Source organism: Myxine glutinosa, chromosome 2, assembly GCF_964187855.1.
Source record: "Myxine glutinosa chromosome 2, kmMyxGlut1.1, whole genome shotgun sequence".
NCBI classification, from domain to species: Eukaryota; Metazoa; Chordata; class Myxini; order Myxiniformes; family Myxinidae; genus Myxine; species Myxine glutinosa.
This window is the reverse complement of record NC_136262.1, coordinates 101,821,471-101,848,782: the sequence shown is the minus strand read 5'-3', so window position 1 is coordinate 101,848,782 and position 27,312 is coordinate 101,821,471. Positions and strand designations below refer to the sequence as shown.

The following is a 27,312-nucleotide window of genomic DNA, read 5'->3' as shown; positions in this document are numbered from 1 at the left end:
TTTGGAAGAGCTTGACCCTAGCCTTTCCCTTGCGAGGGCAAGGAGGAACTTAACACTTGACACTTAAGCTTAGTTTGAAGTACACCCTGCCAGCGCCCACGGCGGCACGGCAGGGCAACCAGAAGGGACGAGGTTCTCCTGACCACGTGGCCCTCGATCTGGGAAGCGAGAGGCATTCCATTAGTGGACGCGCCCCTCACACCCGACTTTTGGGCGGCCCCGGCAGGCCGTTTGTTTTGACGTTCCGTGACAGGCCCCGCACCCCCACCTCCGGGCCGACCGGGCGACCGGAATGAATCCCGGTGTCCCGATCCGAACCTTCAGAGCGGGCCGGCTGCACTTTCCATCCCTGCGGTCCCAAATACCGGAACCACCCGAATACCACTTTATTTTGACAAAATGAGGTGCGGCCTACAGCCTTAGAAAACCAGCCCTATATAAGTCAATACCTCCAACGATACAGGCGCGCATTCGTGCCGCGTGACGTGGTGACGTCATCGCGCTTTCACCTTAAAAGATTTATTTGATATTTTGATATAAACCTTAGAAAACCAACCCTACAGAAGTCAAATGGTCCAATAAAGGGTGATGGGAGGGTGATGGGAGGGTGATGGGAGGGTGATGGCAGGGTGATGGGAGGGTGATGGCAGAGGGTGATGGCAGGGTGATGGGAGGGTGATGGCAGGGTGATGGGAGGGTGATGGGAGGGTGATGGGAGGGTGATGGGAGGGTGATGGCAGGGTGATGGGAGGGTGATGGCAGGGTGATGGGGGAGGGTGATGGGGGAGGGTGATGGGGGAGGGTGATGGGGCAGGGTGATGGGAGGGTGATGGGAGGGTGATGGGAGGGTGATGGGATGGGAGGGAGGAGTTTGTTTTGACGTTCCGTGACAGGCCCCGCACCCCCACCTCCGGGCCAACCGGGCGACCGGAATGAATCCCGGTGTCCCGATCCGAACCTTCAGAGCGGGCCGGCTGGGGAGTGCCAAGTGACAAATTTGCATTTATGTTTATTTAAATTATACAATGGACTACAAAATGTAAATGTTTCATGATATTTGTTATATTATATCATCTTTATCTATCAATGTTGTTGAAATGATGATCAAATAGCTGTATGTTGAAATATGTTGAAAAGGTCAAAACTTTACATGGGGTGTATTTACTTTTTCACGTGACTGTATATTATATATATTGTTGCGGTTTTGTGTTTTTATAATAAAAGTTAATTTCCCCTCCTAGTTTAATTACACTACAACACGTAGCCTCGTTTAAGCTCAGCTATTTCGTAGTAAATGTAAGCATAGACCTTTCCTGTGTTTAGTTTTGCATTGAGTAGGACAATGAGAGTTAGGTCCTTTACGATGCCTCGATGCTTTGGGTTTTGGTGCAAAATACCACGAGGCCGGCCTGATCAAGTCGATCAAGGCCGAAGGAAGGCGGGGCCGGAGGAGTGGGAGTGACCGGTAAGCACGAGCCGCCAATCAGGGCTCGGGGGGAGTGACTTGCCACTGCGGCAAAAGGCGGGGTTTGGAACATTCGAGTCGGGCCAGGGTGGGACGATATAACCCTGTGCCCAGAGTCCCCTCCTGAGTTATGAGGGGAGATGCGCTGAGACGAGTTATGAACTGGGGTCCTCTGTTGAGTTACGAGTTATGAGTGGAGTTGAGCTGGAGTCAGATCCCCGAGGAGTGCAGACGAGTTGCGCTGTGTCAGTTATGAGAGTGAAAGTGCTCAGTTGTATTAATCGCGCTGTGAAAGACAGCCGTGCTGGGCCACAGACATGCATATTTTCCTGCCTGCCTGCCTTTGTTGAGATACGCGCCGCGAGAATTTTTCCGCCTGCCTGCCTGCCTTCGCCGGGATATGTGCTGTGACCGCCAGAGGGCCACGCCGGGTGAGCTGTTCCTGGAGCAACCAAAGCCGGCGCGATCGACGCATGAACATTCTTCCTTCATCTCCCTGTGTGTGTAAGTGGGCCCATTGTCAGGGAAAATAAGTTAAGACTGCTTAAGACTGCCCTGTGTCTCTTCTTCTTCTGCCATTGTACATTGTGTAAATAATAATTAAATCTGTTCTTCCTTTGATTCGACCGTTTCGTCCCTTCCATCATTGACTTAACATGGTACGAATTAGATCTCTCTGATCCGGTTCCAATAGCAAGGTAACAGCACGGACCACGTGGTACGCCATCCGCTCGGGTGTACTCAATTACGCGTGGTTCGTGCGAGACTTGGTCCCCGCCTCCGCGGCGGCGTGGGTACTTAAGGTACGTGTGAAAATTGTCCCGAGACCCTTTCTCGCGTCTGACCGGAATTGGCGACTCAGTCTCGCGGTTCGAAGACTCAAGGAGAAAAAGGGGCTTAATCTCCCCTTTGTAAGGGGACGGGCTTCGCAAAACCGCAAAAAAAAAAAATATATATATAGTGGGTGGGGGTAATATGGACCCCGGGGGAATATGGACCCCACTGAATTTCCCATGATGCACTGCATCAAGCCTCGTCTCCATATCACGGGATAAACAAGTATGGCCGACCAGCAAGTGAACAACTGCAGTTGATTCAAACTCTTTAATGACGGTAAGTGGCAAACTTCCAAAAGTTTTCATCTCAAATTTTACAATTCATAAGCATGCAGTACTGTGTATGTACATGTAGTCACTATCTTGTTTGATGAGTGGTGTCCCTGGCTGAGTACACGTGAGAGCTGTCAACAGCACCACTGTGTGTAGAAAACTCCATCCCAGCCCATATGTACTGGGCATGCTGACATGATTGAGAGGCATGGTGTGGGGAATATGGACCCTTTGGTAGTGTCTAATATGGACCCATGTCCATATTCCCTACGGTCGATGTCCATATTCCCCACACAGGAAGCTAGTAGAATAAGTCCACAAAACAGCATGTTCACTGTCAAAATTTGAATCAAATACATTTTTCTGCACCGAAATATGTGACTAAGCAAAACTAGGCATGGTCCAAGTAGCCGTCAAGTAAACAGCCGATAACATGTACACATGATTCTGTATAAAAATCCGACAGTGACTATGCACTGTCGGACATTTAACTCGCCCCGAAAAAGCGTAATCAACACATCCTCTCCTTCTAAAAGACGTTTTATTGTGGAACATCAAGAACAAGAGAGAAGGGCATTGAAGAAAGGGCCAACACGCGAGAAGCAGAATCCTATATCCCCAACTAATTTGAAAGCGAAAAAAGGCAATAGACCACGAACAAAGCGAGGTCCTCCAGTTCGAAAGCAGGTTACCAAGTCTGCTAAGCAACACAGAAAAGGACCTGAAAACTGCATGAGTAATGTCTACTGCATATATTGCAATGAGTTCTTTGTTGATCCACCTGAATTTTCTTGGATCCAATGCAGTGAATGCAAGCAATGGGCCCACGAAAACGAAATTATGAGGGCTATGAGACTATGAGGGTATAGGTGCTTTCGTCTGTGACAAGTGTCGCTAAGGTTGTTGTTCACTGAAAAATCGGAAAGTAACATTTGTCCCAGGGAACATTTGTCGAAAAGAAACTGGACTTACCACATTGAGGTAATATGGACCCACGGTCCATATTACCCCAATGGGGGGGGGGGGTCCATATTATCCCAATGGGGGGTCCATATTCCCCACATTGTTTGGAATATGGACACTGATGGCATATTTTTATTTGTCCCCTCAATCATATGTCTTTGATTTTATTGAACCCAAACTGCACGGGGATGTAGTCTGTCTGGTTGTCTAAATAAAGAATTATTTGGAAATTTTCCTTGTCTATTTGTATAGCCTCTATCGGGACTTTGGCTTAGGGGGTCCATATTACCCCCACCTACCATATATATATATATATATATGTATATATATATATATATATATATATATATATATATATATATATATATATATATATATATATATGTTGGAACCCATCTGTGGATCGGTCCTATCGGCCGATGGGTCTGACCCGTTTGCGGATCCGCAGATGGGTCTGACCCGTTTGCGGATCCGCAGATGGGTCACCCGACCCATCTGTGGATGCACGAGAAATGACAATGCAGACCCATCGGCCGATGGGTCTGTGCCAATGTGTTGTTCACCTTGAAGGAATGTGTATGCATCAATGGTGGATGAGTATGTTTATTTGAACCTAAAAATAAGCAATTGATGTCAAACGGTTATCGACAAACCACATGTCACGGACTGCTTTATAAACATTTATGATTGTCCCGCGTTGATGTCCCGCGGCGTGCTTGTCTGACGTACTGGCGGGAACGACACTCACCTGCGCTCCCGTGTCGCACAGGTAACGGCGCCCGGGTAAGGTGTCCGTTATGAACAGCAGGCTGCTCGAACGGCCGGCGCTCATCGCCACTATTGAGCGCCGGCCCAGGCGTTTCCCGACCTGTTGAAGGAGCATGGCGGATGACACTGCCGAGCCTCGTGGCCGAACTTGGCGTGGAACCAGCACCAGGTGGTGGAGCTGGAGGAGTGCGGCTGGCTCCGCCAGGCCGGTGGAGTTGGCGGTTTTCCCCGCGGTGGCGGTTTTTGCCGCGGCGGTGGGCGGGGCGTGGCGGCGGTCACGAGGTGCGTATCAGCATGCTGCGTATGCTGTGTAAGCTGATGCTGTGGATCAGCATCATCAGCAGCATCAGCCTCGAGGTCCGTGACGGCCGCACCGACTCTCGCCCGCGTATCCGAAGCAGCGAAGTACCTGTCCGCCTCGGCTGCCAATGCTCGGGGTTCCGTTAGCACGGTCCCGGCCAACGCGAGGCGAACCTGCGCTGGAAGTTGGTGACGGAAAAGCGCCCGGAATAGAGAACCGGGGGCTTCGTCGCCCAACAGTGACAGCATATGGTCCATTCGGACCGACGGGCGCGTGTCGCCGAGCTCAGGGAGATCCAGGAGGCGGTCGGCCCGTGCGTCGTCCGTGAGGCCGAACGTGGCTAGGAGTAGCCGCTTGAGTGCCTCGTACTTGTGGCCGTCCGGTGGGTGGTGAAGGACGGACACAACTCGAGCGGCCGTGCTGGGCCTGAGGGAGGCGACGACGTGGCAGTAGCGCGTGTCGTCGCCGGTGAGGCGCCGAAGCTGAAATTGGGCTTCGGCTTGGACGAACCAGACTTCGGCCTGGGCCTCCCAAAATTCGGGAAGTTTAATCGACATTGCATTGTGGTTTGCCATTGCAATGGCGTCGTGTTCGGAAGGATCATTACGGCAGATCCAACGTCGAGGTCACCATATGAAGCGCGATGCTGCGCGCGCTAATGCTTACGCAAGGAGCAAGCGGACAACGCGGTTCATAAAAGAGTCTTTATTGAAAGTACTCAAACTGCAGCACTGAGCTGCTCCGGGCTGCGCATCCCGTGTATATGTTGAGGCCACGCCTCTCTCTAGGGCGTGGCCGCCGCCCACTTAGTGCGCGGAATGATGTCACCACGCCAGTGGGCTTTCGTGTCCGCCACATATATATATATATAAAAAACTGGTGGGGATTTTAGAAATTGTATAAGCTCATGAAGATTGATATCGGTTGTACTATCTCGTGAAGATTTAGAGATTGTGCAAACTCGAGAAGATTGAATGAAATAATTACAAGGGTAAGTGAAAATTGATTCACACTGATCCACAGAATGTCTCAGTGCAGCACACAGCAAATTCAATCCCGTAAGTAAATCTGAGCATTTGAGTGCTGAGATTGATGGGTTTATACACTTCCATGCTGTGTTATTTCATATCGCCAAATCACAGCAGCTGTCCCCTCAAAGCCAGCATGTACTCTTGCATTCACCATTACTGATTCATGCAAAGTTTAATGGCGCATTTACTCACCCACTGCACGTAAATAATCACACAAACTCATGCACTGCTCAATGTAAAGCTCATTCCCGCCCCAAGGTCTGCTTCTCATTGCTTTACAGTCCAGATTTCACCACTTGTGCAAATCCATGTGGTTTATAATTTCACCATCAGGTCCTATTGGTGCTTTTCATGAAGTTCTCTCCATGATGTAATATGTCATGGTGGTGCTCTGCATGGTGTGTTCCATGTTCGAGCCAACACTCCGACACGTCATTTTAGCATTGTAGCTGATTGCTGGTGGTTCCACCATAAAGCTATCTGGCTTTAGGTGCGATTCATGGTGGAAACTCCGACTAAAACTGCCGTTCAAATGCAGTTCCAGCAGAGAGCGCTGCATCACGGAGCAAGGCTCCCCTTAACTAAGCCAAGCTGCTGTAGTGATGTGGACAGAAAATATTTGATTGCATATTGAAAACTACAACGGCATATACCTAGGCCAGCAGATGTCCAACTCATCCTCCAAGTTTCGCCCGAATTCGTCCACAACGTTTTGAGACATCATGCTATATATCATTTGTGGCCCTATCACCCAATGGTGAAGAATCAGTTTTAAAATATGTCGAAAAAATCGTATCCGGGTCCCACCAAAATCTAATCATCTCGTCTTTGTCACACACCCAACCTGTCCATCAAATTTCGTCCGAATCCGTCCATTGCTTTTTGAGATATCATGCTCACAGACAGGCAAACAGACAGACAAATAGACAAACACGGGTGAAACTAGAAGGACATTCGCTAGGGTAGAGTGCATACCTCCGCCATAAGATGCCAACTCATCCACCAATTTTATCCGAATCTGTCCATTGCTTTTTGAGATATTCTGTTCACAGACAGACAAGGAGACATGCAGACAGTCAGGGGTGAAAACATAACCTTCGCATACCTTCGGTGGTGGAGGTGACAAAAGTAGAAACGGAGAGGGGGAAAGGGGAGGAAACACACCAACAGGTTTCGGATCAAAATACGGTATAGGGAGACTTAGAGAAATATGGAACGTGGGGAGGAATGAGGGGTAGGAGAGGGACACATGGGGTGGATAAGTTGGAAACAGAAGCAAACTCTCAAGAATGGAAAACTGGAAATTTGGAAAGAGGTGGGCTTGGAGGAGGTGGGTGGAGGTGGAAAAGATGAAGGTTTTGGATGGAGGATGATCTGAGATGGTGATGAACAGCTGGATTGAAGATGTAGAGGGATGAATGAGGTTGAAGAAAATGTGGAAGTTGGTTCCACTGGTGGAGAAAAAGAGGAACAAGTGACAAGTGAGTGGAGGTGAGCAGTGATCCTGGATTTTGGGAGTTTACCGTAAAGGGATTGATGGTGGACCACGTGCACCCTGCCAGAGACCTGGGGCAAGGGAGGGGGGCAGGAGGTTGGAGGCAATCGTGATGGCATAAGCTGCAAGACCTCAGGCCTCAGGTGCAAGAAAGAAGATGGTAGAAGATAGAGACCACCAGCCTGTCTGCAATGACGTAGTGATAGACCTTAATCTATCAACCAACCAACCAACAGCTTAATAGATAGACCAACAGCTTAATAATGGGAGAGTCCAGTAATTTTGAAGACCTTCATTTCCACGATGTCTAGTTGAGCAAGGTGTGAGGCAGGAGCAGGAGTGCCAGCCCACAAAGGAGAACAGTATTCCATCCAGCCCGGCTCACTGCTCACATCCACTCATTAGTTGTTCTTTTTTCTGCCTCTGGAAACAACTACCTCAGTCTCTTCAATCTCATCCTTCCCTCCAAGGCTTCAAGACAAGACAGTTTTTCACCTCCATCTCAGGTCATTCCCCATCAACAATCATCGTCTTTTTTTTTTAGCTCCCATTAACCCTTCCCGAGCCCACATCTTTCCAGGTAAATAATCACACAAACTGGAAAGTTTTCCCTTCAACTTGTGTGATTGAGGGTTTGTGGCTGTATCCATCTTGTTCACCCCTGTGACCTTCTCTTGCCTCTATTCTTCTCTATGTACAGTGCCTTGCAAAATTATTCACCCTCTACCAATAATGGCACATTGAGATGAATTACGAATTATATCAAAACAATTTTTGCAAATTACCTTTGTTATTCATAACTGGAGAGATCAAACTAAACAATGTTATCGTTGAAGGAGGTTACATGTGAGGAATACCGACAAAAACATGTACAGATCAAAATTCACTGGTTGCAAAAGTAATCAGCCCCATTGGTCAGTACTTGGTGGAATCAACTTTTGCAGTAATGACTCTTATGAGTTTGTTTTGGGAAGGTCTCTGCCAGCTTTGCTCAGAGAGGGTGAAATATTTTCCCATTCTTCACGTAAAAATTGCTCTAGTTCTGCCAAGTTTGATAGGGATCATCGATGGACTGCAATCTTTAAGTCTCGCCATAAATGTTCAATTGGGTTCAAGTCAGGACTTTGACTGGGCCAGTGGGCCACTCAAGAACATTATATTTTCTTCTTATTCAGCCACTCCACCGTGGATCTTTGTGCTTCAGATTATATCTTTGTGCTTCAGATCATTGTCCTGCTGAAATGTGAATCTCCTACCCAGTTTCATATTCAAGGCTGACTCAAGCAGGTTTTCAACAAGGATTCTCCTGTACCTTGCATCGTCCATTGTCCCTTCTATCCTGACAAGCTTGACAGTCCCTGCTGATGAAAAGCAGCCCCATAACATGATGCAGCCACCACCATGCTTGACAATAGGGATGGTGTTGACCTGGTGATGTGCTGTGTTAGGCTCATGCCAGATGTAACGCTTTGAATTTGGACCAAAAAGTTCAATTTTTGTTTCGTCTGACCACAACATGTTTCTCCCGATGCCTGCACTATCATTATGATGCATTTTTGTAAACTCCATATGAGCTTTTAGATGTGTATTTTTCAGTAATGGCTTCTTTCTTGCCACCTGTCCATAGAGGCCAGCTTTGTGATGGGAACGGGATATTGTTTATTGAGGAACAATGACCCCAATCTTGAACATAGAGCCTTGGAGATCTTTCAAAGTCATTGTTGGATTTAAAGTGACATCCCGAATCGGTTTCCTGCTTGCTCAGATGCTGATTTTGGATGGGCGACCTGATCTGGGAAGAGTATAGGTGGTATGATACATCTTCCGCTTAATTATGGATCTCACTGTACTCAAAGGGATAACAAGTGACTTTGAAATTTTCTTATAACCCCTCCTGAACAGTGCTTCTCCACCACTTTATGTCTGACTTCTTTGGAAAGTTCCTTGGTCTTCCTGTTTGCCTTGTTGGTTGACCAAGTGAGTTGTACCTCAAAATCCGTAGACAGGTAGAAGAACTTAATTTTTAAGTTAAACCACTGGTTACATACAGGTGAAAATTATTACACTCATTTTTGAACCTTTCATACAAAGAATTTGCTCCTGAAGTGATTTAGGGTTAATTAGGCAAAGGGTTTGAATACTTAAGCAACTGTAAATCATCTGACTACCTCCGCCACCAAAGGTGGATGGATGTTAGGTTTTCACCCCTGTCTGTCCATTTGTCTCTTTGTTTGTTTGTTTGTGAACAAAATATCTCAAAAAGTTATGGATGGATTTGGACGAAACTTGTTGGACAGGTTGTGTATGTGACAAGGAAGAATCTATTCAATTTTGTGGCCGATCTGGATCCGGATCCAGCTAGTAGAATTATTTAAGTGATTCTTCATCATTTAGTGATATGGCCAACTAGGTGGAGGAATGCTCTCTACTGAATGCCGTTCTAGTTTTCTCTGTTAATCTGGCTTTTTCCCAATTTATCTGCATTTTTTCACATTAACATTTTGCAGTAGTTTATGAAGACTCTACATATTAAGTTTGATTTGAAGCATCATGAAATATGCTCAGGTGGTGACAAAATGTGAAAATTTTGGGAATTTTGGGAATTTTTTTTTGGGGGGGCCGGGGGGGGGGTGCATACTTTTGCAGGCCACTGTACCTTATTTCTCCAAGTCTCTCTATTCTGTCCCTAAATCCTGCTGTTAGTGTGTCCCCTTCCCCTCTCTTTTCCTATTGTTCTTTTTGGTCTGTTACATCCTGATTCATTTGGTGTTATGGCTCCTCCATAAGCTTTGACACTGTAAACAGAAAAAAATGCTGTCTCCATGAAACTGCGTCATTATTAATGCCATGAAGACACAAGAGGGTTTCAAATACTTCTTTGGACACAAATAAATATTTATTTAGCTAGTTTTCGAACCTGGCACACAATAAGCAAAGCATGCATTCTTGCGCAGCTCTTTTCGTCTTAGGACAAAGCAATCAACATTTAAAAAAACATTTTTATAGTGTCCAAAAATCTGCCAGATGCTTTTCAAGCATCTCGGATTATCGGATGGAACCATTGCTCACTCATCGACCATTCCACCAGGAACCTTGTCCAGAAGAGGATGTCCAATTAAAGCGCAGGAATTCATTTGCAGATTGATAATGAAGCACAGAAAGCACAGCTGGTTACTTTGAAGTGAACAAATCACGAAAGGTTTAATCAAATACAAATGGCAGCAGGTTTGATGCTTTTACAGGACCAGACATCTAATTGGTCTTTGTAATTGGTTGCAGCAACTCTCTTTTTCTTACTGCACAAGTGCACTCATTGTTCTGGCAAAACAATTTCAAGTCAACTTTAAGAAATAAGATGATGGAACGAACTGTTTGTTACCAGCTGGGGGAGTGGGGCGGAACACATATTATTATTATTATTATTATTATTATTATTATTATTATTATTATTATTATTATCATGAAGTGTGATTATTATACGTCTATAGTGTGTGCAAGTAGGTAGGAAATAAATAAATTGTGCCAATGGCGGTGCTGACATTGACCCAACTTTAAGCCGACGGTGGTGTCTAGCTCGGCACCAAATTCTCACCGGTGGGAGAGTGACAGTCCTTGGGAATCTGCCTTTTGTCTGGAGATTATAATTCTGTGGAAAATGCTTAGTTTTTGATTACCATAAGAAAAGCAATATTGCAAGCAGGAGTGTCTGCCCAGAGTGGGAAGCCATCATCCACAGAGCTCAGTATGACAGGTTTGTACACTGTGATGAGCTCGGTGTTTCTTCAGAGTTACCTAGCTCGACTGAGAATCTCCAGATGGCTACTTTGACTGGGCCACTCTTTGGTTATATGTTCCTCCAACGAAAGGATAAAGGCAGATAGTGAGACCAAAGAGTTCCAGGGACTTCACATATCCACTGTCCAAGGAAGTGGATTGGATAATATAATTATCAATCCTTGAGAAGAGAAAGTGAGAGGTTTTGACTTGGCAATGTTGTACGTGATGTTCCAAATATATGAGAAGAGGTTTATCTTGTCCAGGTCTGATGAAAGGGATTCAGCAGTGGCCGGCCATTCACAAGAGCGATGTATCGTTCTGAACAAGGTGGAGTCATTGGCAAAATGTTAAAGTTAGTTTTCAAGATAATCAGACAGATCATTGACATTGATCAAGAATAATGTAGCTCCTAAGACACTGCCTTGCGGAACTCCAGCCTGAAGGGAAAGATCATGGGAAAGGACACCATCAAGGGCCACCTGCTGTTTTTGCTCAGAGAGGAAATCAGACATACACTTCAGTAGGGCGCCCTAAATACCAAAGGAATAAACTTAGAAATAAACGCTGGATGCAAGACACTTAGAAATAAACAAAAGGCTCGAGAGATATCCAGAGAGATGGTCATAACCACTTGCTTATGGTGCAGGACATGTATACACTGCTGTCAGGAGTAATTTAGCCAAGGTGGAAAGTCAGAAAATCCTTAACTTTTTGAGGTATCCTGCTATGTATCGTTTTTGTCCATATCTCTAGTTAGGTCCAAAACTTCAATTCCGTGACCATTTTCTGGCTAGTAAGGTTTGACGATTGATTTGACTTCTATTGACATTTTATAACAAAAATAGCCTCTATGTCCCTCCCAAAAATCCCGGCATTTTTCGCCAGAGGCCCGAATCCAAGATGACCGCCGGCACTATCTTGAAAAATTAAGTTTTGAACCAGAACACCTAGAATCACGTACAAAGACACTTTTTGGGGTAATTTGACCACGAGGATTCCGAATCTGACATTAGTTTGACGTTATGACATTATATGAACCACCCCCAGACGTGTCATAGACTAGGTCGCTCTGGTTTCTCTGAGGGCGGGAGTGGAAGCCGATCTTGCCCTCAAACTCCCGGGTCAGGATATCTTTGATAAAGGATGACTTGATGCTGGATGTTGAGAAGCCATACCGAGATATGATAGAGCTGTAGTCTTTGAGGAGGCTCTGTAGTGACCTTAGCTCACGTTCCTCAAAGATAACTGTTCTGATGTGGTCAAAGAAGATAGTCTGAGCCTCACGGAGATTGACATTGTGCATGCGTGGGAGTTTGTCATCTTCACTCATTTTCTGGTAACTACGCACATATTTCAACCAGCATTTGTTGTGATATCTGATCTCAATCGCATATGGGTCATCAGCTGCATAATCGATCACACAGTTGATTCTGTCTCGCATGCTTTGATCTTCGAGGACCACCGTGTGACTCTTGAACGTTGCCCATGCATTATCATACGAAATCAGGGACAGCTTTGATTCTGGGTGCTTTGCCGACTCCGGTTTACAGCACCAGACACATTTTGTTTTTCATGTATCAGCCCTTCTACACTTGATCGCAGCCGCTTGGCAAGTGGAGAAGCAGCCGGGGGGAAAGCCTCAGACATGGACGAAGACTGAGATTGGCATTCCTTGACTTCTCGTTTTTTCTGTCTTGTCTTGGCCTGCTCCAGTTTATTAGCATTCCATAAGGTCAGCCTACATGATTTATGGACACATTGTCTGCCGGGACCATTATCCCAATTGACTGTTGCATAAACGTCTCCGAACTTGTCAAGACCGCTCCATAACAGGGCTTTTTTCTTGAGATTTTCCCAACTCTCAACGGAGGTAACGACATCAGTGGCTTCATTGCAAAGCCCGCCACACTGGAGGACACACGGAACGGTGGACATTCTCTTGACAGCTATCTTCTGAATACTGCGCTTCTCAGTGCCGTCTCATTCGCTCGTATACTCCCTGGAAAGACAGAAATAAGTATATGACATTACACACACAGACAAATAAAAAACAAGAAAATAGCAATTCACTAATCAGGACCTCAATTCCGTGGCCAGTATAGATTTAGCCAAAATAATGTGTTAATTCATGATCATATGTTCTCCCATTTAAAAGTTGCATTTTCACTCTACTGGATGGTGGCCATCTTGGATTTCTGGGTCAAAATAATGTCATAACGTCAAACTAATGTCAGATTCGGAATCCTCGTGGTCAAATTACCCAAAAAGTGTCTTTGTACGTGATTCTAGGTGTTTTGGTTCAAAACTTAATTTTTCAAGATAGTGCCGGCGGTCATCTTGGATTCGGGCCTCTGGCGAAAAATGCCGGGATTTTTGGGAGGGACATAGAGGCTATTTTTGTTATAAAATGTCAATAGAAGTCAAATCAATCGTCAAACCTTACTAGCCAGAAAATGGTCACGGAATTGAAGTTTTGGACCTAACTACTCCCAATGGTGAAGAATCACTTAAAAAATTAAAAAATTATCATATCCGAATCCATTTTCAGATCTTCACCAAAATCGAATCGAATCGTCCTTTTCAGACTCCCAAACGGTCCACCAAGTGGAGTCCAAATCTGTCCACAACTTTTTGAGATATCCTGCTATGTATTGTTTTTGGCCGTTTATCCCAAAGGTGACGAATCACTTAAAAATTATCGTAGCTGGATCCGAATCGGGATCTTCACCAAAATGGAATCATTTCGTCCATGTCACATATGCTACCTCTATGCCAAATTTCGTTTGAATCCGTCCACAGCTTTTTGAGATATCTTGTTCACAAACGGACAGACAAATGAAAAATCACACAAAGAGTGACACTTGGCAAAACAGAACAAAGTAGAATGGCACTAAGGAGAGCATCCTTTTGACCTCAAAAATAATTGGTGGTTTAATTCAGTGACCTGAAATGCAAGTCGTCTTCAAATTTTAAGTTAATCGGATGAAAATTGACAATTTTAGAAATTTGGCCTTTGTTGACCTTTTGGCCTATGTTGACCTCAAAAATAGTTGGTGGTTGGTTTCAGTAAGCTGATATGCAAATCCTATTCATATTTCAAGTCAATCGGATGAAAATGGAGGATTTTAGTCATTCGAAAAAAGTGGTTGCCCTTAGGCCTATGTTTACCTTGTGGCCTATGTTGATCTCAAAAATAGTTGGTGGTAGAATTCAGTTCATTGAGATGACAATCCCATTCAAATTTCAAGTGAATCGGACGAAAATTGAGGATTTTAGAGATTTGAAAAAAGACCTTTGGCCTATGTTGACCTTGTGACCTATGTTGATATAAAAAAAATAGTTGTTGGTTGAATTCAGTTAGCCTATATAAAAATTCCATTCAAAGTTGAAGTCAATCGGATGAAAATTGAGGATTTTAGAAATTTGAAATGGTTGTTGACCTTTGGCCTATGTTGACCTTTTGGCCTATGCTGATCTCAAAAATAGTTGGTGGTTGAATTCTGTTAGCTGATGTGAAAATCCAATTCAAATTTCAAGTCAATCGGACGAAAATTGAGGATTTTAGAAATTTGAAAAATAAGTGGTTGACCTTTGGCCTATGTTGACCTTTTGGCCTATGTTGATCTCAAAAATAGTTGGTGGTAGAATTCAGTTCATTGAGATGACAATCCCATTCAAATTTCAAGTGAATCGGACGAAAATTGAGGATTTTAGAGATTTGAAAAAAGACCTTTGGCCTATGTTGACCTTGTGACCTATGTTGATATAAAAAAAATAGTTGTTGGTTGAATTCAGTTAGCTTATATAAAAATTCCATTCAAAATTGAAGTCAATCGGATGAAAATTGAGGCTTTTAGAAATTTGAAATGGTTGTTGACCTTTGGCCTATGTTGACCTTTTGGCCTATGCTGATCTCAAAAATAGTTGTTGGTTGAATTCAGTTAGCTGATGTGAAAATCCTATTCAAATTTCAAGTCAATCGGACGAAAATTGAGGATTTTAGAAATTTGACAAATAAGTGGTTGACCTTTGGCCTATGTTGACCTTTTGGCCTATGTTGATCTCAAAAATATTTGGTGGTAGAATTCAGTTCATTGAGATGACAATCCCATTCAAATTTCAAGTGAATCGGACGAAAATTGAGGATTTTAGAGATTTGAAAAAAGACCTTTGGCCTATGTTGACCTTGTGACCTATGTTGATATAAAAAAAATAGTTGTTGGTTGAATTCAGTTAGCTTATATAAAAATTCCATTCAAAATTGAAGTCAATCGGATGAAAATTGAGGCTTTTAGAAATTTGAAATGGTTGTTGACCTTTGGCCTATGTTGACCTTTTGGCCTATGCTGATCTCAAAAATAGTTGCTGGTTGAATTCAGTTAGCTGATGTGAAAATCCTATTCAAATTTCAAGTCAATCGGACGAAAATTGAGGATTTTAGAAATTTGAAAAATAAGTGGTTGACCTTTGGCCTATGTTGACCTTTTGGCCTATGTTGATCTCAAAAATAGTTGGTGGTAGAATTCAGTTCATTGAGATGACAATCCCATTCAAATTTCAAGTGAATCGGACGAAAATTGAGGATTTTAGAGATTTGAAAAAAGACCTTTGGCCTATGTTGACCTTGTGACCTATGTTGATATAAAAAAAATAGTTGTTGGTTTAATTCAGTTAGCTTATATAAAAATTCCATTCGAAGTTGAAGTCAATCGGATGAAAATTGAGGCTTTTAGAAATTTGAAATGGTTGTTGACCTTTGGCCTATGTTGACCTTTTGGCCTATGCTGATCTCAAAAATAGTTGGTGGTTGAATTCAGTTAGCTGATATTAAAACGCTATTCAAATTTCAAGTCAATCGGACGAAAATTGAGGATTTTAGATTCGGACCTGAACCAAAATCCAATGGGCTTGTTTTCTTGTCACCGAACCAACTCATCCACCAAGTTTATTCATAACTCGTCCATAACTTTTTAAATATCGTGTTATATATCGCTTTTCACCCAATCTATTTCTGGCACGAGTCCAACAATTCTTTTTCCATTCTGATTAGTTTCATTTCTATTCTGATTTTATTTGTGGATAAAATGCATTTTTCTTTAACGTCTGGAAATTGCATTGACATTGTGGAAGATATAAATACATTAATTTGTCCTCCATTTATTCGTGGTTCACATGAAGCATTTAGTTCCTCTCAGGAGATAGGCCGTGGGACGACCCCGTTTTTCTTTCAGTTTCGTTCACGACCTCCGAGGCACGACACAGATTTGACATTAGAAAATGCATCAAAATATTTGAATAACGAATATGCTTGTTCTTATTGTCAAAAGTTGCACATGAATGAGAAATTATCAAAAAACTGGAACTTTTTGACATGACGTAAAATATGTTGACGTTCTCACGATATTTGCGATTGGTCTAAAAATAACGTGTATGCACTGATTGACCAATCACATGCGCTGATACAGAGTACGCGTGAGGGGAAACAATACGGCACGGACGAGGTTATATTCTGCGACAGCGCTATATGTATGGTACGTGGATGAACATACAACAACATGGAGTGATGTATGCACGTCTGTTGGTCGACAAAATCCACGATTTCATCGTTTTCCTTGAGCTCCTGGATCAAATGTAGGCATTTTAGTGTGCGGAGCGATGGAAGAATATATGTGGCATTTATGCGAATAAAGCAACTGGAATTTGGTCAGATTTAGAGTTGGAGACGAACCCGAATCCGTCAGACGATCTGAGGTTACACTTTGGCTACCAACGTTTCACTGAGGTCTCGAAGCTTGGTTTAGCGGAGAGAGCACATGCATCTCGAGCTCCAGCTCAACAATCCTCCACCAGTACTAGTCAAGAAGAAGGTATGTGTATGTATAGAACCAGTTGCCAGTTGCCCATAAACAATCTTTAACACTGGACCTCTAATCCATATAAAGGCAACGCTGCAAAGTAAAGCCAAGCTTTAGATCTAACATAATCCATGTAAACTTAATGTTATTGCCTTGCCCCTGGCTCATACATTTATTAGGTTAGCCTAAACAAGTTGTTGTATGCTTATCGATATCATTGGTCATATTGGTAGTGTATGATGAACTAAGTCTGGGGGAGACGAGTGATGGAGATTGATCATGTGTCTGCGGTCTAAAAGTTGGGCCCATCACAAATGATGTATTGTTGCTCAATAATGTTAACTTAGGCCTAGATCTAAAAAGATAAGTGAAAAAGATAAGTAAAGAGTGATAAAAAGAGTAACTTAGGCCGTAAGTTATGATGTGATCTGGTGTCGTGGTAATGATCCGTAGATCTAGACTAATTGACATTTTTGCTGTTGAGGTGATCAGTTGACTCACACAGACACAGTTTATGTCTAACTTTTTGGTTGTGCATAAATGAGGAGTTGAAGGCATAAATAATTGTGATATACGCCCCACCTACTGGTTTAAGGTTTGGGTAATTGGCAATTGGCATGTACTGTATATACAGCAAGAACTATATATATTGTTGCGGTTTTAGAACCCACACTTGTATATAAACTCTTGTAAATATCTCATCATTAAAAGGTTAAAGGTAGCACCCCTAGTTAGTCCACAAGCAACACGTAGGCCACCATAGGAACTCAGTTATTTCATTAGTATGTGTTTTAGATAAGGCCGTGTTTCCAATAGTTGAATCTGCGTTGTGTCGATCAAATAAGAGTAGGTCCCCAATTCCGTCGATTTTTGCAACCTCCCTCTCCAAGCGACACAATTACGCGCCCCTGCAGTCGGTGCCTCATGACCCCTCCCAATTCTGTTACGCGCCTTTGTTAGCGCTGGTAAGGCCCGGAAAAAGGAGGCGGAGCACCAAGAAGAAGTTGTGGCATGTCAACCAGCCATCAAAGGCGTGGCCGGTAAGCCCCCACCAGCCAACCAGGGCTGAAGGAACATCACCGACGGGCGTGGCTTTTTGGCGCACGGAGCGATCTTTGCTCACATTATATAAGCGCGAACGCAAAGCCCTTTGAAGGACTTACGCGGAGTTGGAGGCGCGCGCATTACCGAGAGGACTTGGACTTTTGTCGGGAGAGCGCGCTGATTGCATTGTAAAAGGACTGATACGGAGCGCACCTTTGTGAAAGGACTCGGATGGGAGAGAGCGCATTTTCAAAGAACTTGGAGGACTTGTCGGAGGCGCGCTTGTTGGAGAGATACGGCAGCGCTTGTTAAGGACTCACTCGCTGGCGCTGATTAAGAGGACTTTGGGGAGGGGGCGTGTAGCACGAACGTGCAAATATTACGTACGAAGGACACCAGCTTCCCCCGTTATATAAACTGTCCGCCCGCGTCCAACTATGCGCGGAGCTGCCTGCCGGGTTTCGCCCGCTGGACCAGAGTCGACTGGAGCTTGGACCCCATTGCCGGACCTTCCATCTACCAACTACAATCCCCGTGTGAGTGTGTATGTTTGTCCTGGGGTATTGGAATAAGACTGTTTTTAAGACTGCCCTGTGTTCTGCTTCTTCCTCTTCCTCTCTTGTACATCCCTTTCGTTTCCTCTTCTTTCTGTATATTTGTAATAAACCCATCTTTGTTCTTCCTACCTTCTGGTTTCCTCTCTATCCGATCGCATCCGTCCTTTCTCTCATTGGGTAAACGTGGCACGATTAGGAACCGCTAGATTCGGGTTTAGAGTCATTGTTAACGGCCCGAGTCACGGCTCGCTTCGCTCGGCGTATCCACTAACGCTGCGGCTCGGGTGGGAGGTTATCTCCTTGCTTCATGGTCGGTGTTGGTAATTAGGTAACAGGACCAAATTGACCAGCAACCCTAACTAATACCGACTGGAAGGAACGGGGTAACTTCAGGATCACGTCGGTCAGTAAAAGACAAGGGGATTAACCCCCCCTTGGTAAGGTAAAAAGGCCGACGTTTGAGATCCGCAACAATATATATATATATATATATATATATATATATATATATATATATATATATATATATATATTGTTGTGGATATGAGAATGTTGTTTTTTTTATTGTTGTGTTATGAATTGTTGTAAAATATCACCCCCTCCTTCCTCCGTTTGTTGTTGTATAAAGGTCAAAGGGCGTTCCCGTAGTTAGTCCATAAAATATACATGCAGGACACCATATATCTTTGTTGACAGTTATTTCCTTATTATGTGTATTAGGGTAAGGCCTTGTCTTCCATTAACTTAATACTCCATTGCACTGAATTACATAAGATAGATCCCCTTTCAATTCCCTCAAAGCCTCCATTACCAACTGCATTCCCCATTTTGCATTCTTTGCCGACTGAATTGGGTGGTTTGCTGCAATTTCCGCCATTGAACATGTGCTCGGGTCGGGGAAGAAAGGCGTGTCTCCCCCTCGTCATGGAGGGGAGGAGTGAACCAGCCCTGGCCGACCAACCCAGAACGAGGGGTTTGGCTGGGGAGGGCGGAGAGAGAACGCTTGGGGGAGGTTCGAAGAGGATGAAGGGTGGGACTGATATAACCCGCAGAAGACGCCCCCACCTCAGACGAGTCCTGGCCAAGCACACGACGTCCCCACAGCGGCACGAGCAGACGATTGAGGCAGCAGATGAGTTCGGAGAAGTGCGAGAGAAGCGCGGGGAAGCCTTTGACAGAAGTGCGAAACAGAAGCGCGGGGAAGCCTTGACAGAAGTGCGAAACAAGAAGTGCAACGAAAGAGTTGCGCCCCACCAGTAGTTTTGGCTCCACCAGCAGTTGACTCCACCAGGCCGCTTCGACCCGTTACCCCGCGGGAACCAGATTGCGGTGGCATCGGTGGCCGTCGAGGTCAAGCCCGACGTCCCGTGCGGGATCAAGCCCGAACCATCTGCCCCAGCTGAACCTTCCCATTCCTCCTTCCAGCATTCATTCCTGCCATTCCATCCTTCTTGTGTACGTGAGTTTGTTTTGTTTGTCTTGTCCCAGGGAAAAAGTTAAGCTTGTATAGTTAAGCTAGTATTTTCACTGTGTCACCTGTTTTTTTCCATTTTCCCTGTATATAACCTTGACTGCTCCTTTTGCTTTAGTGTGTGTAAATAATAAATCCTGTTATTCTTCTGTACGTCTTCTTCTTCCTCTTTACATTCGGTCGCTTTAGAGGTTTCCATATTGAATATCTATGGCGCGATTTTGGCCAACGTCCAGGAATCGGGTTAGTCGGGGTAACTGTTAGGGCCGCGGCGCCATCCGCTCGGCAAAACAACATCCTATCCGCGGTCCGTAACAATATATATATATATATATATATATATATATATATATATATATATATATATATATATATATATATATATTCTTAATGCAGAAGAGCACAGTCACCATGATGAGGCAGAAGAGCCACCACGAAGACGCTTCCTCCGTTGTCATACACCTAGATTCTCCCAGAAGGACAGGCCACACATGTTCCCACGTGAATGTTGCGTATGCCATTCTCAGCGATGGGTACGAGACAAGATCACACGCAAGAGGAAGAGAGTACACCTTGTCAACTGCCAGACCATGGAAGCTAGCCGCTTGTTAAAGAAAGCTGCGCAGATGACTGGTATTGATATTGTTGTGGTTTTTGTAGTAAAGGCAAACCCCCCTTTTAGTTAGTTGCACCACAACATGTAGCCTCGCTTAGTTCAGTTATTTCTTATTCAATGTTAAGTATAGTCTCCTTTCCTGTGTTTGTATGCATTTAGACAGGTAAGTAACTGTAGGCCTCATTGGGCTGGAATGCCATGTGCTAGGGCCTGGAACAAGTCTGGGAGGCCCGAGGGAGGAGCTAAAGGGGAGTGGCCAGTAAGCGGCAAGCAGCCAATGGGAGCTAAAGGGGAGTGGCCAGCAACGGCGGCCAGGGGAGGTGCTTGGAACATTCTGGTGGGACTCTGGGGGGGGGGGGGGGGGCTATAAAACCCTGCCCCGGGCCCCCAAACTCTCTCTCTGTCTCTGAGCTCTCGAGGTCGAAGCACGAACTCTCCCTGCCCCCGAAGGAAAGAAGCTCTCATCGCTCTCCCTGTAGTCTGCGTTCTGCCCCTGCTCTCTGCCGCCCTGTTATAAGCGCTTTCGCAGGACGATCTCTCCCGGGGCCCGAGACTCCAACGATCTCCCTGCCTGGGCTCCCTGCACGTGCGCGTTTGCCTCGCTAACATCGGGACATGCTGGGCGGATTCCTGTGCGTGCACGACTGGAGGCCGACATCCGTGCCGCGAACATCCTCAAGGGAACGCCCAACGAGCTGTCCGGGGCGAACTGCACAAATGACCGCGCTTGAGCGCATTCTCTTCTCTTCCTTCCTTTCCCCGCGTGAGTGAGAGGGCCCTTGTCTGGGATTTCAAGTTAAGGACGGTTAAGTTGCTACTCTGTGTCTCTTCTCTCTCTGATCATTGTACAAATTTATAATAAACCTGTGTTCTTGCTTCCACTTGGCCATTCACTTCTTTTCCACCATTGGCCTCGCATTGTACGAAATAAAACTGCTCAATCGGGTTCGTAATAATTAACGGCACGAGTCACGTGACACGCAAACTGCTCGGGCGTATCAACCCAGCATGACTCGTGCGAGGTCCAGCCCCCGTTCTCGTGGCGGCGTGTGTATTGAAGGTACTTGGGGATTCGACCAGAAACCCTTCCGCAAGCTCGCTACGGGGTTGGCGGCTGGAATTGCTCAGCAATCCGCCCCACAAGTGTAAAGTGGGTAGCGGCCTCGTGGACTCGAAGGCCCAAGGGGGAAAAGGGTTTAACCCCCCTTAGTATGTCGACGGGCTCGAGAGCCGCAACAATATTTTCCTTTTAAAAATAATTCTATCTTTTGTAACTACTTAGCAGGATCACTGAGTATCTTGGAATGAAAAAAATTGCCTGCATAAACATCATAAGTGCTTACTGTTTTGCCTTTCAGGTCATAACATGAATTATCACAACAGCAAAATCATGAGATAATGATGTGAATGATTGAACAAAAGCAGTAGTGTGTTTATGCCTATTTACTGGATCTTTCTCTACGTTTTGTATTTTCTCTTGAATGTATGTTTCTCTAAAATAGGTCAAAGGAAGATATGTGTAAGAGCATTGATGCCCCAGTGTTCATGGGCATTAAGGTTTAAGTTTCTTATTAGCTTTAAATGTAAGAATGTGGATATGACTTGTCACAATATGAATGCTGATCAAACTTGATACACCTGAAAGTGTGTATTTCTAAAAGTATTGTTTTGGTTTCTATCAACATTCTTTGTGAGATTTATGTAACCACAATCCTTTATTTCTCTTTCTCTTTTGTCTCTTTCTTTCTTTTTTTCTTTCTTTCTTTCTTTCTTTCTCTCTCTCTCTCTCTCTCTCTCTCTCTCTCTCTCTGTCTCTGTCTCTCTCTGTCTCTCTCTGTCTCTCTCTGGCTCTCTCTGTCTCTCTCTCTCTTTCTCTCTGTCTCTCTCTGTCTCTCTCTGTCTCTGTCTCTGTCTGTCTCTCTGTCTCTCTTCGTTCGTTTGTCTTCACTGTGCAGATAACAAGGCATTACTCCTACAAATCCAGGGTAGAGATCTTATAGCTTCTGAGGCATGCTACCACGCCAGTTGCTACCGGAATGAGACCAGGCTACTCGGCAAGAAGACAGAGGAACAAGAAAGACCAGAAGATGTTGTGTATCAAAAAACCTTTGACATATTTTGTAAGGATGTAATTGAAGGTAGAATCATACAAAGAAAATAAATTCTTAGAATGTCAATGCTAACAAGTATGTTTGCTAAGTTAATTTCTAAATTACAAGGACTAGATGCATCTTCCTACAGGTCTTACAATTTAAAGAAAAGACTACAGAAGATATATCCACAGCTTCAGTACATCCAGCCAACTCTCAGGCGTGAGAGTCAGTTAGTCATGGTCCGGACTATTGAGATACAAGATGTCAAAGATTCGGTCCAAGTGACAGATAAGATGACATCAAGTGAGAGTGAAGGGACGAGTACAGATGATCGAAACTTCTGGAGCAGTTTCCAGAAGGGCATGCCAAGAATGTCCAATCAACTATGGGATGTGTACTTCACTGCCAGGAATCTAAGGGGATCTTGTCTGTCTGTTGAATCTACACAAGCATGGCCCCCAGCAGCAAAAGACTTGTCTCTAGCTGTTGCAAGATGCCTGGTACCTCTTGAGCTGTACAACTTTCTGGCTTGGCTGATTGGGGCATTAGATGAGGTAGTTGATGACAGACGTGTAACCGTTGAAGATCATCAAGACCGTCGCATCTTATCATTGGCCCAATATCTAATCTGCAGTGCAACTGGAGGAAGAAAACAGATGCCCAAACAGTCTGCACTCGCAATGACTGTACGACACACTACTGGATCAGCAAGATTGATAAGTTTGCTAAACGGATTTGGACATTTGACATCCCATAGTTTGGTGTTGGAGCAGGACACAGCATTAGCTGAAAGTCAGATCAACAAAGGCTCATCTGCACTTCCACCCAACATCCAGAAGAATACCTTTACTACATTGGTATGGGAGATTGGTATGGTATCGACTTTGGAGAAGAAACACTTTCTGGTAAAGGCACCATCCATGGCACAAACAGCATAATCGTGCAGAGGTGTGAGAGAGGTGGAAATATAGAAACTGACTTCCATCTTGTGACTCCTGAAATTGTCAAGAAAACAAAGAAAAGATCATTCCAGCCTTCACACCCCAACATTGCTACATATTACGGTGGCCAGAAGAGAGGTCCGTCTTCGTTTGGACGGGAATTACCGATCGGAGAAAGTGTGGAAGTGCAAGATGAAGGGAGGAAGCTGGACATAAGTTATATCATGTGCAAAGTACAAGTAGTTGATCATCCCACATGGCGTTGGACAGGATTCAACACAATCCTTTCCAAGGAAAGTGGGAGTCCCATATTATCATCAAATGGATATCTCCCTGTGATCGATGCCTCGCCAATGGATATAGATACTGTGGAGACCACCATGCTGCAAAGCATTGAAATAGCAAATGCTCTGCAATTGCAGACTGTGGTGGTGTTCGATCAGACAATTTATGCAAAAGCCCAGATTATAAGGTGGAAGAACAACATCTATAAAGACAGAATAATCAGATTGGCGGCTTTCCACATTACCATGGTATTTCTAGCGTGCATCGGCAAGCGATTTGGGGATGCAGGTCTACGGGAGCCGGCCATTGAGTCAGAGGTGGTAGCTCAAGGTTCAATCAATGGCATTATGAGTGGACATCATTACAACAGATAAATGAGATTTGACAAGCTGATTTTTGAGGCATTGCATCGCATGAGATGGCAAGCATTTGTCAGCACTTTGAATGAAGATGAGACAGACTCTCTTGTTGCTTTATTGGATCTATTGCAGAGGTCCTTCCCTTCAACATTCAGAGCTGCCATGTCGACTCCAGAGATGACCTCGGTGATTGCATCCTACAATGAGTTTGTATCCCGCAATTCTGTTAACCCTACCTTTGGATTCTGGAGTAGCTACATAGACATGGTGCAGCTTCTGCTTCTATTTGTGCGGGCATCTCGTGAAGGAAAGTGGGAACTACATCTCTCCAGTCTTCGATCGATGATGCCCTGGTTCATGGCATATGACCGCGTCAATTATGCCAGATACTCACCTGTATATTGGCTTGAGATGCACAATGTAGCTTCTAGTCATCCTACCATCGATGAAGAGTTTCACAAAGGGGAGTTCTCAGTTCAGAGACAAGACCGTCATGGATTTGCTGGAATACCCATGGACATGTGTATTGAGCAGACGGCCAACAGAGATGCCAAGACAAGAGGTGGACTGACGGGTATCACTACCAACAAAGGAGCAGTTCATCAATGGATATCGTCATACCATCTACGTGCAGAGATATGAAGATCTTGCGAGGAGATGGCTGGTAAGAGTGATGTGACCCGACAGTGCAAAGATTTGGATGCTACTCGGAACAAGAGAGATGAGGAAAATGTCAGTAGAATTGTATCGACAAATGAAGCCATGATACAGCCTTTCATGACAGAGACAGAATGATTTGTGCATTTAACATCTGGAGTAGTTGCTCCCAAGCCAGTAGCCAAGGACTTGGCAAATGCGAGAGAAAGGGAAGAAGAGGCTGTACAGGCATTTATATCAGATCGTCTCCAGCAAGAAAATACAGTTTTTTTTGCTCCGCTGAAGAAGATGAACCTAAAGACATATTCAACGATGTGTCTTAAGAAGAATGTTGAGTCTCGCAGCAAGATTGTCGAATTGCAGTCTAACAGGAATCTCTTCGCTCACTTACTGTTATGTGGGAGAGCCAATAAAGTGAGTTTGGAAAAGATGATGCAGTTCAGCCTTAGCCCACTCCCACTTGCTCTCTCAACGCCTCATGGAACTCTGGTGAAGCATCCAAAAGCCAACCTCATGCATCACATATAATCTCTCATCACACCAGACCCATACATCAATTCTATCCCACCAGACAGTGTGTTGATCATCGATGGAATGGCGATGATTCAACAACTGAACGTCAGTCGCATTCCGGGTACATTTGGAGAGCTTGCATTGCTCCTTCTGGCTGAGCTCGTAAAATTGGCAAGTGTAACAACAACAACAAAGCAGATCCACTTCGTCACTGACAGGTATGCTGCACAGAGCATAAAGAACGCTGAGCGAGCAAGACAAACTACTGAAGGGATCCAGGCAGTGAAGATTCTTACAAGCAATATAAAGGTTCCTAAGCAATGGAAAAGGTTTCTTAATCATAGGCCCAACAAGGAGGAGCTAGTCAATTTCCTCTATACTGCATGGAAAGATGGCGCTGCAGAATTTGTATGAGAAACCAAAGTGTTTTTGACCCACAGCAGTGAATGTCACTCCTTCTCTCTCAGCAGTGGTCATTTTTCAGTGGAAGAAGTGAATGAACTAGCATGCGATCATGAAGAAGTGGATACGCGTTTACTTCTCCATAGCAAATATGCAGCTACTCAGTCTGAAAATGTAGTTATCAAAAGTCCTGACACCGATGTTTTCATTATTGCCATTGCACTGTCTTGATGTTTCAGATGAAAGTAATATCTACTTCGAGACAGGGCACAGAGTTAAGAGGCTAATACATATCAACAAGGTTGCAGAGAAGCTGGGTCCACATAATGCAAGTGCACTACTTGGACTGCATGCATTTACAGGGTGTGACAGTGTTAGTGCTTTCTATGGGAGAGGGAAGGTGTAAGCCTGGAAGGTCATGGAGGAAGAGAAGAGTGGTGATGCTTTTATCACTCTTGGAAGAGATATAACACCCTCTAGAGAAGTTATGTTGCAGCTGGAGTCTTTTACACGTGCTCTGTACTCGCAAAAATAATGTACCTCTGTAAATGAAGCTAGGTAAAGGCTTTTCAAGCTACGTACCAAGACCCTGGAATCAGCTATGCCCCCAAATCAAGACTCCCTTCATAAGCCTGTGCAGAGAGCCAATTTCCAAGCTGCTATTTGGAGGAGGTCTCTGATAGGCAATATGGAATTTCCTTCACCTGCTGCTCATGGCTGTAGGATTGAAGATGACAATCTCGTCATAGACTGGATGGACCTGGCTCCAGCTCCTGAGGAGATCCTCGAGCTCACACATTGCAATTGTAAAAAAGCGAAGTGTGAGAACAGGCAGTGTTCTTGTGTAGCACACAGTATGCTTTGCACTGACCTCTGCAGTTGCATTAATTGTGTTAATGAAGTGCATGACAGTGATGACGAAGATAATCCAAGTGACAGGGACAGTGACGAGGAGGAGGAAATAAATCTACAATAGACCTCATTCAATTATTGTGTACTGTTTGATTAAAACACACATGAAGTTTACACATGAAATAAACACTGTTTACAGTACAGTAGTACTGTTTGATTAGTACTGGACTTGTTTGATATGTATTGTATGTCAAATCTGCAACAAAGAAGCCAAACCGTTTATCACCTTTATTTAAAAACGTTATTACATGTCTGCATTTATCTGGGACACTGGTGAAATTAATCGATTGCACACTGCAAGAAGACATACAAACTCTTCCTTACTAAATATGCTTGCTGTATATTTTTGGTTCATGATTGTGATGATTACAAAACAATCAAAATTATTTTCTAGGAAAATTTATCTTGATAACATCTTTGGAAATGAATGATCGTTTTAAGGCCATTTTCCCCGCTAGAGCAGGGGTTAGCCTTGCGGGCCCCATGACAATCATGACATCTTTGGAAAATTGTTATTAAATTAGCTACATGCAAAAACTAGTAAATGTGGAAGTCTTTAAACATGTCAGTTATTTTGTACAATTGAATTGACAATCTAGGATATATATATATATATATACATAATTTTATTCTGTGTGTGTGTGTGTGTGTGTGTGTGTGTGTGTGTGTGTGTGTGTGTGTGTGTGTGTGTCTTTGCA

General features: G+C 44.3%; 1 protein-coding gene across 1 annotated transcript; it reads left to right on the top strand.

The window, feature by feature from the left end:
- The first annotated feature begins 16,377 nt into the window (after positions 1 to 16,377).
- On the top strand, positions 16,378 to 26,599 carry LOC144890900 (uncharacterized). Its single transcript, XM_078772796.1, has 2 exons — positions 16,378 to 16,776; positions 22,408 to 26,599. The coding sequence occupies exon 2, from the start codon at positions 22,623 to 22,625 to the stop codon at positions 23,481 to 23,483; it is 861 nt and encodes a 286-aa protein (XP_078628922.1). The 5' UTR covers positions 16,378 to 16,776; positions 22,408 to 22,622; the 3' UTR covers positions 23,484 to 26,599.
- Positions 26,600 to 27,312: the final 713 nt, after the last annotated feature.

Bases quoted from the DNA above. Each gene is read 5' to 3' on its own strand.
- LOC144890900 (XM_078772796.1), top strand. From the start codon at position 22,623: ATGTCAATGCTAACAAGTATGTTTGCTAAGTTAATTTCTAAATTACAA.